The sequence below is a fragment of the Melampsora larici-populina genome (genome assembly GCF_000204055.1).
Source record: "Melampsora larici-populina 98AG31 unplaced genomic scaffold MELLAscaffold_8, whole genome shotgun sequence".
Classification (NCBI taxonomy): Eukaryota; Fungi; Basidiomycota; class Pucciniomycetes; order Pucciniales; family Melampsoraceae; genus Melampsora; species Melampsora laricis-populina.
In genome coordinates this window covers 251956-271713 of record NW_006768772.1, presented here as the reverse complement: position 1 = coordinate 271713, position 19758 = coordinate 251956, and the positions used below count along the sequence as shown (strand labels likewise).

Genomic DNA, 19758 nt, shown 5'->3' with positions numbered 1-19758 from the left:
CTTTGGGGTCAAAAAAGATTGCCAACTGAAGTCATCATGATAAAGAAAAGGTGTACTGTTCTTGTGATGGATAACTTGATCTGGGAAAGATTTTTAAACTTATCCTCCTGGTGTCAAACAACATTAAAGGGAAGGAAGGCAGAGGAAATATGGAGGCCATGATGCTTCTGAGTTTTGATTGTGATGTGATCACGGTTTGGGAGGAATCATGGGAAGTTTAAACAGAGGTGATGACATATGCCCCGGGAGTGGAGTGAAAATATCCTTCCCCTAAATCTAAGCCCCTAATCCTAAGCCTCAACCCCAAGGCCCTAACCCCCTAATGGATTTCATATCAGAGTACATCAATATTCATTTTGTTTCAGATTTTGAAAAACTCTCCAAGCAGCTCAAAAATCAAAACACTACTTTTTTTCTTGGTCAGAACAGGTGTGCATATATAACACATATTTTTTTGATCATTATAGGAGTAGTTGTGAAGTCATCCACATACACAAATAGTAGTCTATGACAACACAGCATAGTACAACTTAAAAATAAAATATAGGTGTGGTCACTTAGGATATGTGAATTGACAAAGTGGGGTCTTCCACCAATCAATCAGAGTGACAAAGTTGGAGTAAAAACTAACACTATTGATATCAAAAGTGGGTGATGTGTGCAGGATGCTTAGACAATACACAATAGGGGGTTTCAAGTTGCATTATTACAGGATTTTTACTGTGCAAACACTTGTCCAAGACTGCAAAATTTACCACAAACGCAAAAATTCAGCACACCTATTTAGGTGTCCCAAAAGCTGTCTAGTGTACACTTGCACACAAAAAGGCACTGTAAAACTTTAAAAACTTGTCTGTTTTGTAAAAATTCTACACAAAAATATCTTGATTTGAAACCCCTTAATGTGACTTGGGTAAACAATGAGTTTTATACTAAACAACGACACAACTGCAAATGAACACCAACTCTATGAATATGTTGGCCCTGACACTATCAATCCTCAATTGATGATATTGATATGAAAAACTTGGTGTCAATGTTTACATCATGTGAATGATGGTGATGATAATTTGACTTTATTCAGATTTGGTTGTTTCCGCATCAACTTGTTGCTATAAAAGCTGAATCTGTTTCTGGTTCTCAACCATTCATATTAATTTGATCAAATAAAATAAAATCTGAATCCAGTCATATCTTGGCTTCTTTAAAGTTGGATGCACTTTGTGTCTAAAACTGGCAACAGTGGGAGTCAAGAGTCAAAAGGCTGATCATCCTACTGCATTATTTGATTGCCAAAGCCAATTTTAGCATGTTTTGACCGATTGGCACCTTGACTGCTGGTTGATCTCATATTTTCTTGGTCAATGGAATTCAGCTCTAAAAGATATGATAGAAATTCTTGTAAATAAAGACCTTGTATATATTGTTGAACCAAGAAATTGGGCAAAACTGAGACACTCAAAGATGTGCATTCAGGTTAAGTTATCAGGCTTGTATAGTATTTTCAATCTCAAGGATACGTCATTCCAGTGTAATTGTGGATGATTAGATAGTGGGTTGACTAGAGAATGTCAACAAAGCAAAGACCCAAACTAAACTGTCAAGGTTTTGAACATAAAAATACCTTGAAGTTCAGAGTTAATTGATCAGGTTCATTTGATCCATCAAGCAAATATTCTACTGTACAAATTTAGGTGGCAATATCAACTTAAAAGATTTCCTCCTCATAGAATGTGAAGTGGGTATTGTGACAAATGATGATATTAGACTTTTGGCCATTCCTGATGTTAAGGTAACTGGTCAACTGATTGCATTACTCAGATTGATTTGATTTGAAAAGCATTCAAAACTCGATTCAAGAACTGGAGCCAAGGATATTGTGAGCTGTGAAAAGCCAAACTGTTCTATAAATCCACTGACATTGAATTGCTCTTGTGTTACACCTCAGATTCATTAATCAACTCTTGTTCTTTCAATCCCATTCCACCTTCTCAAGTGAGTGATTGGGGTGATTTTGGTTTAATCCAGGATAAGATAATATAGAAGCAGCAGTAGCTCTAAGAAAGCTCTTTTCTATTGCATGTGTGCCTGAAGACTCTTATTCTGGAAATTCAATCCCAGTTTCTAAATTGAATCAAAGGAGTTTTGTTCATTTCAGATTGGGGTAAGATGGAATCAGTGACCATAGAGTTTAGCAAATAAATTGCACTCAGATTGAGTTGTTATTATAAGAATCTAAAGCACAACGTAATCTTAAAATACATGAAGCCTAATAAATAAATGGAGTGAAATAAGTAGATTGTGTAGATAATTGGTGTGAAGCCTATTTACATAGAAACAAATGATTTGAATGATTGTTGTTGGAGTATAGACTAAGTTTCTCAAATTTGATGAGCTCACCTGAGCTCACCAAGCTCCATTCCTTGTTTGATTGAATGGATCAGGTGGAACCACTGTCTTTTGATTTGAGTGTTGAGTGATTTGTTGAAATGCAAAGTTTTCTAGATTTAATTCTGTTTGATTTCTTCATTGGCTGCTTTGAGATTGAAGTCAAGAAAGTTCAAATGAGTAATCAGTGCAAACTAAGTTGAAAAAGAAGCACAAGTTGCTTGAATTGAATAGCTCAAGAACTACAATTATAAGACATTTTAAAGTCAATCACAACATATAGTAACTAAAACAGATATGTTGATAAGATGGCACAAAAAGGAGATCATGTTAGTAAAGATGAATGGCGTTAAGGGGGGCAGGAGGCAATTTAGATCAAGTCGGATTACTCATAAACAGAGAGGGAACTAACCTAGTGTTGATAAGTGCAAGGGAAAACCTGCCCAAAATTAAAATCAAAGGCTTGATAATGATGATGAATCTAGCTTGTTAGGTGAAATAAAAGCAAATAAGATGAAGATTGATTAGCTGAGATGTTCAAAACTTTTAGGAGGCTGGGATCAATTTGAATACAATTGGAATTGAAGCAAGATCAAAGGAAAACTCATCTGAATGGCACAGGAGCAGTTAGTTTGAATATAATTGAGAAAATGAATGACCACATGAAGTTATACCTCAAGGTGTGATTGTCGATTCTGAACAGTTCAACTTGAACTTTGGAGAGCAATAGCTCAAGTTAGTTGTTGAATTCAGTACTGTTGAATTCTCTAATCAATTCATGATTTGTAGCACAAGCCAAAAACCCAGAGATTTCAAATTTAACATTAGATAGTTGATTGTGAATGTTTTGATTATGAGTTTGAAAGATGTTAGATAAATCAATTAAATGATCGAATCAATTGATCACATTCAAGTCCTAAGTTAGGAAAGACTTGAAGTATAGAGATCGAGGATCAATACATCTCAAATTGAATCTGATGAAAAAATGGTCAATTTATTTAATTGATTTAAGAGTAAGATTGTTAATGCATTGTTTGATTTAAATTGGATTGATGTATTCAATGAAGCTAGTGATGCGATTGAATCATCTACAATTTCTTATGAATGCTTTGAATTAGTCGGATTATCTGTTAGATTGTAATTTTAAATGTTTATAAGTGGATTCTTTGGTGCTTCGATTGTTTGTCATTGTTTCATATTCTAAAATCCCAAATTCTAGAAACGCCACAGAGGCAGTCAGTAAAATCAATTGAGGATCTTTCAAGAGGTGCTATTGATCAGTTTTACTTACTTTACTTGAGAAGATTGTGCTGGAGATAGACTTGGATGAGAAGTTGATTCCAAATTTGAGAAGTTAGTGAGACCAATCAAATTACAACTTCAGAAAACATCTAGCAGATATGCAGCAACTGAAACTCAACCAAACCAAATGAGCAGATTTTCAATTAATAAAGGCTTGTTGTTCTGAGATTGATTTTTTGAAAATTCTCACCTATTTGTATTTTATTATTTCTTTTCTTTTCAGGTTTGTAATGATTTGTGAAGTAACAGCAGAAGAAGTAGTTGTTTCAACTTGTTGTTTGGGTTGGATAATATTGACTATATATCACTTCAAAAAAGTAAAGATGAGAGAATAGGAGTTGAAGATACCAAGCCAGACCTAATCAGACCCATATTGCTCCCGATGAGATAGAATGAAAGGTATAAATGAATTGTGTGGTATGTATGTAAAGAGGTGAGATTCCTGTTGGCATTAGGGTAAGTTGGGATTTTGATTGAGTCAAGAATTGGTTTTGATTCTTCAGGAGTAATAGGGCTATGACGCTGATTTTCAGTTGGTGTTTGACGTATTGATGATCATATGTATTGATGATAAGGGGATTGAGGAAGTTGATCATTAGAATTGGGGGATGCAACAGGATTTGCACTGACTTGAAGACAATGGGGCCTGGCTGGCGCTATCTGAGGTCCTACATACAGGATCCACGTTGGGTCCTTCAGGAAAGTTGGCTAAATGTGGATGACTGGCAGATTTAGATTGTCGGATGAGGTGATAAGAGGCAGTGTAGCAGGGTGTAGCAAACAGCTGATTGGAATTCTGAATCAAGGGAACTGCAAATGAATCCCGAAATGGTTTCTCACCCGTGTGCAGCTTGTTGGCCTTTAATATGAAAATGAATGATTATTGATATGAAGATGATTTGAATTGCTTGTTCATGAGTTGATCTATGGATAAACAAATTCATGGTTGACCTTTAACTTGTAATGATAATGATGATACAGTCAAAAACCTGCGGCTGCCCACCTGTCCTCTATTGTTGATCAGCCAGGCAGATAGAAATACGCTACATATAGAAAATTGTATAAGCATGCTTATGCTTATACAAATCACTGGGTCAGAATTCTAGGTTTAGGTGTTTTGGCATTCTCATCACCCACCCATATACCATCTTGTTTAACCTATAATTCTATTGCATCAAGCCAAATCACCTTACATCTACACTATTCAGACATTTGAATCACTCTGAGCTTTGTCTCTATGATCAACAAATCATTGAAATAGCCATTGTGCATGTTTAGACTCAGTAAAACTCAAAACTAAACCCTTTGACAACATTTCATTTTTAATTGTCTTCAATTTCAACATTATCATCAATTCACCACATTTCATTTTTCAATCCTCTTCAATTTGAACGTTATCATCAGCAAATCCTTGGAAGAGTCATTGTGTAGGTTCTTATTCAGCATATCTTTAAAGACCCATCATTGTTAATATAAACTTCGCCTTTTCTGACAGGTTGACTTACAACCGATTTATTCAAAAAGAGGAATATATTCAAAAAGACGATTCAAATTTATCATCTGATTTCGAAACTGATGTATTACTAGTTAAACTACTTGGTAGGTGAAACTTTATTAAAATGTTTCTTCCTAGTTTCCCTGCCTATCCATCACTTCATTGTACCCATTGTTTGTCCATGAACAAGGCTATTGCTTTATTGTACCTTTCTTTATCTATCGTGTATAATGGAAAGAAATTGACTATGATTGTCCATTAGTAAACGGGGTATTGTAAATAAACACTAACAATTGCCCGTTCGTAAACGAGTTGTTATAAATTAACACTAATTATCTTCCCTTCAAAAACAAGGTGTTAGTATTCAGAACACTCTTCCCGTAAAGATACAAGGTGTTAAACACGATCAACTTTTCTGATCCGTCAAGTAGAAGAGGTACAATGATTACAACTCTGTCCCTAATTATACCAAGTGGTAAACACTATTGGTTTTTCTATTCCATCAATTGATGAGGTATAATAATTGATAAACAATCATTTATGTACCGTTTCTTAAATTTCCATTAACATATACTGATAGTCACTAACATAGAGGCTAACAAATGTGTCCAATCTTTATAATCTTTGCAGACAAACCTACATGATACAATGAAATAAAGAAGGCAGTATTCAATAACAATGCAGACTTTGCAAAAAAAAATCAACAAAGCGAAATAGCATCAAACATAGTTTCAGAGATAAGACTTTCATGAAGTAGTCTTAGCTTATCCAGCCATTGTCAGCAAGCAAATCTCTTATATTCCTACATGAACAGAGATAATGACCATACCTTTCTTTGAGGGTTGGTGACGCTGGGACAAGGAATCAAACATGTCAATCCCGAGTCTAGAAAGCTCTGAGGAACACCAAGGCAAGACAACCGCAGCCACGGGTGTAAAAGGAGAACATGGCAGGACGTGATTGGTCCTGCCCTGGATTAGCTAAGTAATCCTAGAAGAGTCGGAGTTCTAGAGATGACTCTCTCTCCCCCCCTCTTCGTTACTCGGTAATTTGAGACTCTCCTCTCCGAATCACTTCCTCATCCATTCTCCTCTTGCTCTCGCTGGTTCCTCTAAAGACCACTTCTCCGCCCGTGTTCAAGAGAAGATCCTTTTCAAAACCCTCTTGATTTCATTATGAGGAGTAGCCGAAGAACTAGAGGTCTGCAAGCAGAAGTAACCCCACAACCTACACCACCTGAGTCGGAAGATGAACAAACTCAATTTCAAATTGAAACGGGAGAAGAAGAACAGATGAGGAGAGATTAGGAGAGATAGAGAAGACGCACTAGAAGAGATTAGGACTAAAAGACAACGAAGAAGAATGAATAAACAATTGGTTGTACACCAAACTGAACAACCTCCTACTGAAGATAATGACATTAATATCAACTTTAGCGACTTTGAAGCAATGAGTGTTTCAGAAAAATCATCATCCTCATCAGAGAAGTCGGTAGAACAAAGTTAGTTAAAAATTGAATCTCTTTATTGTTCGTGAGGGTTATGTTCGTGATTTAGTCTGAACTTGTGTTTGTGATTTAATCCGAACTTGTGATAAGTAATGTTGGGATATAATCCAACACTCTTTAACAAATGATTATCAACGTTTGATATATTCCAAAACGCTTTTTGATCCCTCAAATTATTAGTGATGTATTCCTAAAATCTTCTAATCCAATTTGTGATATAATCCGTGAATTTGCCTCCATCGTGATGTATTCCGATGTGCAAATGTGTCTTGAATTTACTTTTTCTAAATTACATCTTGAAATTCGTTCACTCTGATTCTTAAAGAAAGGATGATTGTTTAAATATTAAATATCGCCTTTTCTTTCCAAACAGAAATATCTATTGATGTTGCAAAAATGGCACTAGCAATGGGAAACACAAAGATAGTCAAAAAGTTTTTGAAGTCATTAGAAAAAACGGTGACTTTGGGTTCGATTCAAAACGTAAACCCAATTAAGGGTTATAACGAAGGACAGGTGTCGGATTCTAACTTACAATCATTTACCTCGTATTGGCATGAACACTTGAAGAAAATGGACATTCATTTCCCTCTCACAATCTTCAACAACAGATGGATAGAATTAGACCAAAATATTGCTGCCAGTAGTACTTCAAAGAAGACAGATAAACCTACAGGACAAATTCCAAAAAATGAGTGGAATATGTCGTTCGCAGATTGGACTAGAGCAAAACAGTTGATGTTGAAATACTTGAGAGAAAAGTACTGGCATATAGAAATAGCAAAAGGGTACCTTTTCCCTTTGGTTATTAAAAATATTATATCTCTGCTGATATTTTTTGATTAGTCTGGAAAGACATTTTGATTATGTAGAATCTCTAAGTTTGAGACATGGGTGGGTATGCGCTTTCCAATACGACATCATGGTACGAACGGATGTCATGTGCAACCATGTAAGCGGAGCACCGGGTGATGCAGGAGTCCCAAGACCAATATTCCTTGAGGAAGCTTTGGCAAGGACTTCGTTATTACAGGACGGTCGTCATATGTTACTTGATAACCGTAAGTCGGTCACACAATTTGATAATGATGTCAGCCCCGAGCCCTATTACTAGTACCAAAGGGCTGCCTAAATAACTATAAAATAATAAAAATAATAAGTACAACTCATGGCTCAGTTTCAAGAGCCAAGTACACATGTAATTACATATAGTTACATATGAAATTACATATGTACATACATGTAAATGTAATCAAAAGGTTGCATTATGTGAGAATGCCTTTCACAAGTGCGCATCACATGAGTATCACAAGAGTTACACATGTGCGTGATCATATAATAATTAAATAATAAAAATTTCATGATTACATACGTCAAATGAGTATGTAATCAAACCACAAGTTGTACATAAAGGATTTTCAGGGTTTTGAGTATATAAAGAGCTCTCTGACCCGCCAGGAAAATCCATCATCATCATTACATATCATCAAATTATCAGTAAACATCATCAATCAGATAAATAAGAGTCCTTGTCCTCTTTCATTAGACATTGTATATTTCTCTAATTGATCATTGCTTTTGTTATTTGTAGAAGTGCTTTTGAAGACTTCTTTCAGGAGGTGATCCTTGCAGTATTGCTCAAGTTATTAAGGGAATTCAATAACTTGAGAAACTCTAAATTCACGGGAGTTCCTCTGTGTTCAGAGTTTAAAGAACTTTAAATATCACTAGGTGATATTTCCCTTGCTTAATAAACTCTAGAGTAGAGTGTTATTAGCTTGGGCACGAAACTAGACTGTAGTTTCTACTCTTATTCCTGCTAGAAGACTCCTGTCTTGCATTAATTCCTGGAGTGATATCCAAAACCCTTTGTTAAAAAGGTCAATTAACTGAAGTCAGTGCTGATTTGATCACACTACTTCATTAATCAATTTGTTTAGAACTTTAAACAAAGATCTCACGCGCTCAACAAACTTAGTTTGTTAGGCAAAACCTTATTCTTTAGTGTTTTACTATCCCAAAAGACGCTAGTAGCTCACAAATGATGTGTATGGCACCTGATGTTTATTTGATACTTCAGCTTACGCAAAAGGACATTCAAAAGAGCAATTCAATCCTATCACTGGAAAGAAGTATCAAGGAGGAAAAACCCACAATACAAATGATACGTTGATTGTCAATGATGAAGATGAGGAAATGGATAGCTATTTCTTAAAACCTCCACCCTTCATTAGAAATGACAGTACTCGAAGTGATGGTTATCAGAATAGAAATCGGCGGAACAACAGAGGGAAAGGTTTGAGAGAAAATAGGTTCATTTCGCTGTATCATAGGAACAATGGGGGTAAGAATGAGAACAAAGAGAACAGAAACGAAAGTAATAGATATGATAGTAGAGAGAGAGGTAGAGGAAAGTACCCCTTTAATAAGTGAAAACAAGTGTAAGCAAGATCTCTTACTGGTTTCTCGCTTTGCGTGTTGATAAACACAAAAACTTACTCAATTACTGGGGTAATAGAGATTGATCACATTCGAACAATGACAATAATGAGCCTAGGCAATCCACCTCAAAAGAGACAGCGTGAGCTTGTGATCTTTACTATTCCGTTTTTGATAGAATTTTTGTTCTTTTCCCAGTTGTTTTGTAATGTGTATCCAACAATTTTTGTTTCAATTAAAACATTTAACCTCAATAATTGAAATCGAAAAACCCTTTTTGTTTTGAGTTAGTAATGAGGTCATACGTTCGACGAGTGAATTGATAAATTCATCAAATGCCTTCCATAGTTACCCGGATACCATGAATGCGGCTTGGCCTACTGGCGTAAGATGTGCTATGAATATTTCGGTATGGGAAAAGAAATTGAAAGATTACAATTTATTCCACAAATACAAATACTTACTAGATGGATTTAAAAATGGGTTCCACCAAGGGGTTCCTTATCATACAATAAAGGATTTGAAATATTACTGTCCACCTAATCATAATTCAGCTCTGAATGCAAGAGATAAAATTGAAAAGAACATACAGAAGGAAGTCAATGCTGGGAAGATTCTTGGTCCATTCACTAAAGAAGAGGTGCATAGTCGGTTAGGTTTCTTTCAAACAAACCCCTTAGGAGCTGTAGAGAATGGTGATGGGTCTTTTAGACCTATTAACAACATATCCTTTCCCCGATTCGACAAAGACATTCGATCAGTTAACTCATACGTGAACAAGGAGGAATTTGAAACAACGTGGGACGACTTTAAGATTGTCGCACGGTTTTTCAAATACTTAGACAAGGATGTTCAGGTGGGTATCTTTGATTGGGAGGGAGCGTATAGGCAAATCCCAACACACCCCTCACAATGGCCATATTTAGCAATTAAAGACTTTGATGAAATGGTTTATATAGATGTTATGATAAATTTTGGGGGAGTGGCAGGTTGTGGATCCTTCGGTGGTCCTGCTGATGGTTGGAAAGAAGTGACGAAAGAAACCTTTAAACTAATTGAAGTTTTTAGGTGGGTCGATGACAACCTAATGATAAAACACTGAACCAATAAAACAACAACGCGCCAGATTGCAGCTGCTAGTGAAGAGTTGGGAGTTAAGACCAACAAAACGAAATACTCAGAATTTGCAGATGAACAGAAATTCATTGGATTCGTATGGAATTGCGTTGAGAAGACGGTCACTTTGCCTGATAAGAAGCTACTAAAAAGGAAGATGGAAGTAGATGCCTTTTTAGTCAAGACGACTTGCTCTAAACGGGAATTGCAAAAGTTTAACGGTAAACTCAGTCACCTAACTCTGATATTGCCACAATCAAAATGTTATTTGGTTGAGAGCTTTGCGTTTGTGGCAAAATGGAAAACCCCCGGTAGACAAACAATACCTGACGACATAAAAGAAGACCTATGGTACTGGAAATTGTACCTTGATGATTTACAACCAACAAAGATGATTCCGGATCATATAGTGAAGAACCTAGGGTGGGTGGGGGATGCCTCGAACGAGTACAGCATTGGCATAATTATTGGACGAAATTGGTGCCAATTCAAATGGCTGCCGGGCTGGGATGAACCAGATGGACGGCCAAGGCGTACCATTGCCTGGGCAGAAACTGTAGCAGTTCAGCTGGGCCTTCTAATGCTAGAATGCAAGATGAAAACATCTAGGATGGTCCTGGCCGGTTTTAAGTACTCTTGCCTTACGGATAATACGACGACCGAAGGGGCGGCAAGGAACCGTAAGTCTTGCGACTTTTGGGTGAACAGGGAGTGGCGTGTGGTTCAAGACTTGCTGGTCCGGTTGGATTGTGACATCAACCTGGTCCGAGTAACCTCAGAGGACAACGAAGCTGATAAACTTTCAAGGGGAAAGGACCCCTCAAAAGGCGTACATAATTTGATAAAAGCCGACATCCCCTCTGACTTGCAAGACCTTCTCGTACAAGTTTTTCCCTCTCAGTCAAGTAATCCATGTCATCCGCAGAATTAACTGTAAGACAGACAGCGCCGGGGGTCTTTGGCACCTTGGACAACGTGAGCAAAACAATTCTGCGTAACGGATGGGCACAATCTACTGTCTGACAATATGCCGCCGCCGTTAATAAATTCTTCCAATTCATGTCCTTGAAATCTACTCTTTTCCCAGCTTCTGCGAATGACATCTATCATTTTGTGCTGTGGTGTGGTGAATCGCATAATGACCACTCCGTTATCAGCAATACCACAAAACGATATCTTACAGGTTTGCAAATGTGGTATACTTTACATGACGCCCCCTTCCCAAACTTGAACTTGGACCGATTGCGTTTGACTCTAAAATCTCTGAAGACATCTGAAATACCAAGATCTAGACGATTACGTGCCGGACTGACCCTTATGGATATAGACTTTTTGATGTCGAAACTTCCGGGCAGGGGCCTACCACAAGTGACTTTGCGTGTGATCCTTCTGGTGGGGTTCTGGGGTTTGGCGAGGCTTGGATCAGAACTTACACACCACTGCAACCACCCGGACGTATTCATCAGGAGGCGGGACATTAAGTTCTCTCAGGACTTCAGCAAGGCCACACTCTGTTTACGGTTGGCCAAGAAGGCCGTGCCAGGCAAACTGCAATTTCTCCGTCTCAACAAGCAACCGAATCGCCTCAATCCAATTAAAGCTTTTCGAGACCTCCTGACGGCAACCGGCGGAAGGCCTAACAACCCACTATTTCGCGGTGTCGTGCGTGATCAGCCAATGAAGAAGTCTACTCACAGGGGCAAAAATTGATGCTCACAACTATGTGAGCGTTGAAATTTTCCTGTTTTGTTCCCATTTGTTTCCCATTTGTTTCCCTTTTCTTTCTGCTTGTCAGCTCATTATGTGATCAACAGAAACTGAGGAGATGAGTCAGGCCTCCCTCAGGCAACATTCCTTAGCAAAGGAGCCTGGGGGAGGGCTGGCCCATCTGTTCACTTCATCTAAGCCCCTCAGCTCATCCTCAGTGGTATCCCTTGACACCTGCTGATCCGGGGGACACCTGTGGCTGGCTGGGCTTTTGTCAAGCTAGCCCTGTGTTGGGTTTTACAACATCAACCCAAACTGTTTCAGGAACAAGGGCAACTGGGATGTCCCCAACAGCGCTGACTGTCAGCAGACAGTAATCAATTTCACGCCCCTTCTGCAGACCTTACATACCTGTGACATCCTCTCAAGTTTCACGCACTCCTTTCTTGTGTGTCACACCATTGTCACATTTCTTGGATGCACCAGTAATCACGAAATACTTTGTAAGTTCTTCTTCTGCTCATTCTCATCCAAAGAAAAATACAATCAGGGGCTGAGATATTGATCTCTTTTGCACAGGATCCACCTATTACTTCCACTCATGAACCGGTCATGGGTTTTTGTGGTGAAATCAAAGGAGAAGTACTGGATGAACTTTCAAGACAAAGTTCCCCTTCTGATTTGATCGATTGGAGAGAATTGGTTCAACGTAGGATTAAACTTAGACAAACTCTGGCTCCTACTCAATATGATTTACTTTGTACAAGATTGGTAAACAAATCTCATTCAATTATTGAGTTCATTTGATTGACGTTTTCATTTTTGATGTTTTTCTATAAGTCAAAGAATTATCCAGGAAGAGAAAAGATGATAGAACTTTATCAAGATATTTTCGAATTACTCAATCCAGCATCTTCTTCAACAACTTCAACATCATCTTCATCAGGAAATGTGGAATTTTTGAATCAAATCTTTAATCAAAACACTTCAGCTCAATTTTGAATCTTACATTTCTCTGGACAAGCTTTTCAAACTCAAGTTTTATTTGATTGTCGACCGTGTTTAAATGATTCATTAGTTTCTAAAGCTGCTGAACTTCATACAAAATTTGGTTTAACTGATTTAGATCGATCTAGACCTAGATCATGTGGGGTAACACATGAAGCTTGTTATGCACTTTCAAATAATCATCCTTAAAATTTTTATGGTCCTTTTATGCCAGATACATCAGGACAAGTGAATTGGGCTCATTTGGAAGCCTTAAGTGTTGTAGTCGGTTTAAATTTAACGTATGCAAGTCAATCTCAACCTACTTCTCATACACCCGCTACAGGTGTTTTGACTACTCCGATTGTCATTCATTTAACACAAGATCAACTTAATCCTACTCATTTGACTATTGGTCCTACTGGGGCTGATATCGATTGGCCTATCTTATCTGGTCTTGCTACTTCAAGACCTCATACTCAAATCATGAATCTGGCTTATCTTTATCCGGATCCTCCTTGGCCTCCGACTACTAGTAGTCTTGATCAAAATGAAATTGATCTGAATCAGTATGATTGGGCTGGTGTTGAAGGGAAATGGTTAAGAGTGGTTTGTTTTCTGGATTATCGTGATTTACATGCATATAACTGTAAGTAAGATTTCACTCACTCACCATATTTCAGTAACCATATTGAATTTTTTCTTTCAATTGGGTTTTATAAAGTTTATGGAGCAAATCCTAGACCGACTTTAGATGATCATAATGGAGCTATCAGACTTATGGCGCTTGATCTTAAAGTGGTCTCAATTGGTCGTAAACCAGATTCAGATCCTACTCAAATTTGTTGGTTGATTTGCCTCTTCTCATTTTGTTTCAAAGTTTGCTATGAATTATATCTATGACAGGTGATGAATTCCAGGGGACTTGTGTTTTAGTACAGAAAAAGACAAGAGAGCACTAGAGAACCAGCGTGGAATCGATGAGACGTTTCCTACAAGGAAACGAGGATGTCAGAGAAAGAATATTGAGGTTGGGGGAGGAAAGTCTTGAGACCTTCCTTCGATATGACTCTAGGCATCCAGGCCTCAGCTGAAGATGGGATCATGTCATGCTTGACTCCCATCAGGCACCTGGGATTGCTTATGTAACCGTTCGGTGACTAAAGCATCCACTACCGGGTGCTCAGAGAAGCTGCTGCCTGGAACGTCGGGCTCCCGCTGCCCAAGTGCGGCCATGGACCTAAGTAACCTCCCTCATACCTCGTACGGGTACTATCCATAAGTCTTTTCCCCCTTGATCTCATTCAGATCAGCCTAAAGTTTGATTTTTATGATGATTGATTATGTTTGTGTTGTTCATATCAAATTCGTTTGGTCGATCGCCCCATTTGTAAGCCTTATTTGATTTTCTTCTTTCTTCTCTACACCTCATTCACATCATCCTACAAATTGATGACATTCTCTTCTGTTTCTGTTTGAATTGTTGATATCAAAGTCTAGGTCGATTATCTCGAGTTGAAGACTGGCTCTTTGATAATGTTCCATTCTTTTTTTATTTATTTATTTTTGTCCTTGTTTACTGAACATAATTGGTCTCTTTCCTTTTTTTCCCTCATCGTTCTGATAGCTCCATACATTTGAATCAATCTTATAAGTTGTAAGTCTTTCATCATCTCAATGATCTCTTCTGACTCTCATTGATCATGGATTGATTGCTTGATTGCTTGATGAGCATTTCCTATAGGAACAATCAATCAAAATTGAATTATTCAGTACACAACCAAATCATTGAACATTTCCATCATAGGCTCATTTTTTATTCATGTTGATTGTTTATTCTTGTCTTTATTCTCATCTTTTTTTCTTGTTTTTTTCTGAATATCATTTCCCTTGCTTGTGTAATTGCTATCTGTATATTTTGTCAATGCAAAAGATAGATCAGTTATAGTCTTCAATTTCATACTGTGAGCAAAGAACTAAAACATCCCAGCTTGATTTGAGGGTGTTGCTTACAATGAGCCATCACTCAACAGCCCCATACTTGCTTACACTACAGGAGTACAAGCTATCTCACCTGGTTGCCACAAAGTCTAACTCACACTCTCACCAAGGTGAGTCATCTCACCTTATCATTGAGTGAGCCTTCTCACATCATAACAAGGTGAGATGACTCACTCGATGATGATCAGATTGGGCAAAGCCCACACTGGCTAGCATGTGTAACTCACATCGGGTATGACGATGTAGACAGCACACAGAGTCAAATCTCACGTGAGTGTCACGTGCCACCTGCCCCGTGGTGAAGAGGTCCAGTAGGTCCAGTACATTTGCTGGACCTCTACTGAATTATGAGTGAATCCCTAAGTACCGATCTGTACTTTGGGCACAATTGGGGTTTTTTGGGCTTGGTACAGTAAAATTTACCGTACCGAGGCAACTTACTGAGACAATAGTGGATGCTCTAAGAAAAAATATAAAAAATAAGAAAAAATCCAAATTTCAAAAATCCCACTGATAAGGGTTTCTAAAATCACCAATAACACTCCTCAGCCACCCTTACAATTAATAAAAGTAAGTCTTTTTTTTAACTCTTGTTTCCTTCTACTCGCAACTTCAACTATCAATACAATGAATTAAAGAAAGAAAACTAACACTCTATACAGCCTTGGTTTCTTCTTTCTCTTCTAGAAAGCGACTTGATAACACGAAAAAAGAAGCCAAGACTATAGCGGTCTCGCTGCGATAACTCGATAACAATCAAAAATAGGAAAACACAACCAAAAAACACACTCCCACGATCAGACAGGATTATTCACACACAAACAATCAAAAACATCCTTTCATACCCAACCCTTCAAACCTAATCAAACCTATTGTAAGTTCGATTTTTTGACTTTCTCATCCCTTTCTTCTGACCTCTTCTTAAGACCTATCCTGAGTGGTTTCTATGTTGTTTTAGGTTGGTCCAAGTCAAATCAAGCCTTGGACACTTCTCAATTGATCAATCAATCTATTACTGTTGCCCTGTCACCACCCATTTCATCAACTCCCATCAAATCAAAAAAATCGATTTTTGATTATTTAGCAAGTCCTTCTAAATGTTTCTTCTGATTCATTCATTAATCTCTTCCAACATTTCTATAAAGTTTTTGACTAAGTTCATTCCATTGTAGCATCATTTAGATTAAATTCAATCTTTCAATTTAAACATAGGTAAACATAAAAAAAGAAAAGAGATCTTGATTAAAGATGGCGAAGTAGTTGAAGCAACGCTGCCACGATACTGTACTGGTATCGTATCGTCGATACTAAGTAAAGTATCGAAGTCTCAATACTGCACTAGCATGATACCAGTACAGTATACCCCTCCTCGATACAATACCGGATACGGTATCCAATATCAGGATACTATGCCGGGGGTTCCTATAGTACAGTATTAACGATACCGATACGATACCGATACGGTATCTGGTATCACGGCTATTCGGTGGATACCAAAGATATCGATACGGTATCGGTATCGTATTGGGTATCTGAGGTATCAGAACCAGACATATCGCCACTTGTATTTCAATAAAACCCATAGTAAGAACCAAAAAAGAGATGTAGCTCCCCGAGCTTCAAGCCACAGAAATGAAAATAAAAACTAGGAACTGGGAAAGGAATGTGACTCTCAGAGCCATACGCAAAAATAAACAAAACAAACTAATGAAATGAAAGATACAAATATAATAGAAACACTTTTTTACTTGAAGTTGTAGTATTATTAATGTCACCCCCCCCTCCTTTTTCGATTTGACTTATCCAAGGACATGGACTCGCACATGCACCTTTGACACTCCGCAAACTCAGCTCCCTGTATCTTGATGCCATCCTTGGACCAAAGCCGAGCACCTACTGACCGCTCGACCGTTGCAGGTTTTAAAGCCCCTCGATCCCTGCCGCAGACATCTGCAGCTGCGGAGAAGGTTCTCTCCACAGCACACGATGCCCCACAAACTGCAAGATAATCCTGTGCTAAAGATGATAAAACCGGATATCTCGAGGCATTGACCTTACAATCGAATGATACACAACTCATGTCAGTAGCTATAGGTGATGTGAAACTCGAGTGCTTGAAAAAAACTTTACCTTCCACCATTCTAGAGCAAGATGTGGATCCTTCTCTACATCTTTAGAAGGCTCATCAACGCGCTCAAAGTAATTGGTAAGCTCATTTTCAATCCGCGTCTGAACTTTCTTTTTGTGTGCACGAAATCCGTCTTCATCATCATCCTCGCCATCATCAGAATTGCCACTGTTCCTATCATTGTTTCCTGAATTCAGTTCTGATTTTCGTTTATCAAATGCAGCTTCTAATAAACCCTGAGCGGCTGTGAACTCCTCGGAGTTGGCACCGAATGCAAACTGAAAGTAATCTGTTCGCCAAGACGGATGGAGTACGGTGGCTAGGACCAAAACATTGGATTTGAGGGCTTCGGAGAGATACACTTTGACTCGAACCAGCATGGCGTGATACATTGGAAATAGAGGGTCGGCTCGCGAAGCACATGAGTCAATTTTGGCTTGAATGGACTTCTTCAGTTTGACGTATTCACGGATGACCAGTGAACCGGCAGGAGCATCTGCTTCAAATAGTTTAGTCAAGGTTTGGAATTCCTGTAGTGAATCAAAGTGTCAGCAAGTTTGAAACTATTCGGAAATAGATACACAACATACTGACCCGTAGGACTTTGATCAATCTGCCTGCTTGCTTCCATTGGTCCGGAGATATGAAAGCCTTGTTAAATATACCACGAGGTTGAGTTGAATCCGGATCGCTGGGCCCTAGCTCTGAGTTTCGATTTTTACCATTCTTCTCTTTGACAGTTTCCTTCTGGTCGTCTCTTAGCATTCGATCAATAACCTAGAATAAAGAGTATGTAGATGAGACAGCGATATGATATTCGTAGTTAGCAAGAGACAGTGACTCACCTCTTGAGCGTTGAACAATCTCTCCCAACACTGTAGTTTAATATTCCAACGTATTCCATAACCTGGAATAGGTCTAGGAAATTTGACACCCATAGAAGCGCATGTCGCATCAAAGACAGCTAACATTCGTGACGAGCCTCCGATTTTCCGAGCAATTTCATCGAGCTAGGAATAGGAAGTTCAGAGGTTCTCAGAAGTGTGTAATGTAGAATGAGGTAATGAATCAAATGAAACTTACCACCAGAGTTAATAGATAAACTGCGTTGGCTTCATTTCGATTAGTTGCTGGGTTATCCAAGGGATCGGTAGGAATTTCTTCAAATGGTCCATCAATTACACCATACCATTGGTCATCGACTTCTTTGCCAGGTAAGTTGTTAAGCTCCAATTCATCATCTGAATCAGCTTTGTCGTTAGCGGTGGAATCCAAAATGCGAGGCTGAGTCTTTCCAGGTCCTTGCTCGACTTCCTTGTCTTCTTCTTCAGCAATCGTAGATAAAGTGTGTTCGTCAAGAGGGAATTCGCCAAGGATTGTCGACTTCACTAGAGGTGGAGGTGGCGCTTTGATTCCTAAAGCCTGAAGTCCTGCATTGACTATCAAGGCTATTTTGTGTCCGGCACATCGAACTCGATCTCTAGACTCGTCAAATTCAAATACTTCACATTGATCTGATGCAAATTTTGTTAATCGTGTTTGCATGGCTCGAGCACATGTATCATTGTTGCTTCCTGAATCATGAGTCTGAGCAAGCATGTGTGATTCAAATTCGAACAAATGTTAGATGATAGCAAACTCATTTAAAAAGCAAATGTAATAGACTGATCTTTGGGTAGAGCTTGTGTTTAACAAGTACATTAATCAGTGGCTCAGCTAGCCACTCGCCTTTGTGGTGCCATGCGATCATCTTCATTGAAAGATGACGTGAGACAAACTTCCAATCTCGATTCACGTACGTAACCGAAGCAGATATAAACCCATATTTGTTACGTGGTGAAGTCCATGCGTCCAGGATCAGTCCGAATTTGGAATCCAGGGCCTAAAGGAACACATTTGATAGAATATATATTAGAAAAGACATCAATAAAGCGACAAAAGGGGATTGAAGTGAACATGATAAAGTAAAGGAAAAAAAACTAAAGTACTTACTTGTAGTTCTGATATCACAGATGAACGCAAACCAAGGTAAGCCTTGTGAGCGAAAGTAGATAACCAAGTCCGGCCAAAAAGCTGGGCCGCAGGATTTGCATATCGAAAGCAGGCTTGAAGGCCCTCATCTTTTATTCTGAGCCAAGGCTGGGATGTTCGAACAGCCCATAAACCCACCATTTGATTTAAAACCGGGTTTGAGAATCGTGACACCCCTTTGTGTACATAAGAATCCATTGTAACTTGAGTGGTTTTGCTTTGTCGAGCGGTTTCTCGTGCCTTTTCACGTTCCTCAATGACCGTTGGGGGTAGTACACAGCCAGCAGCAATGGCCTTCGCTCGTTGTTTACAGCCAGGCCGTCCCGATTTTCCAGTTTGTCTGGACCCATCGCGATGTGCAAGCATGTTTGTGGGTGAGGATCCGCCCCCACGAACCTCGTCTCCACAATACTTGCAGTGAAACGAATTCCACGGTCCATCGTTTGCCTACACAAAGCCCAATCAAAATAAAAATAACAGGATTTAGAAGAAATACTTATGAACGGATGAAACTGAACTATAAAAAGAGAGATTGTGAGAAGTAAATAGAATCACATACATCTTTTTCACCTTGAAAGGCTTCCCCAAAGTAATCTTTGATGGAATCATAGATTACGCCATCTTCACACGTTTTGGGATGTGATGTGTTAGATGTCT

The 19758-nt window shown here is 38.6% G+C and overlaps 1 protein-coding gene across 1 annotated transcript; it reads left to right on the top strand.

Moving 5' to 3' along the window:
* Positions 1-13169: 13169 nt before the first annotated feature.
* On the top strand, positions 13170-13903 carry MELLADRAFT_61021 (uncharacterized protein; the record flags this gene model as incomplete). Its single annotated transcript, XM_007407305.1, has 2 exons — positions 13170-13590; positions 13848-13903. The coding sequence occupies 2 exons, from the start codon at positions 13170-13172 to the stop codon at positions 13901-13903; spliced, it is 477 nt and encodes a 158-aa protein (XP_007407367.1).
* Positions 13904-19758: the final 5855 nt, after the last annotated feature.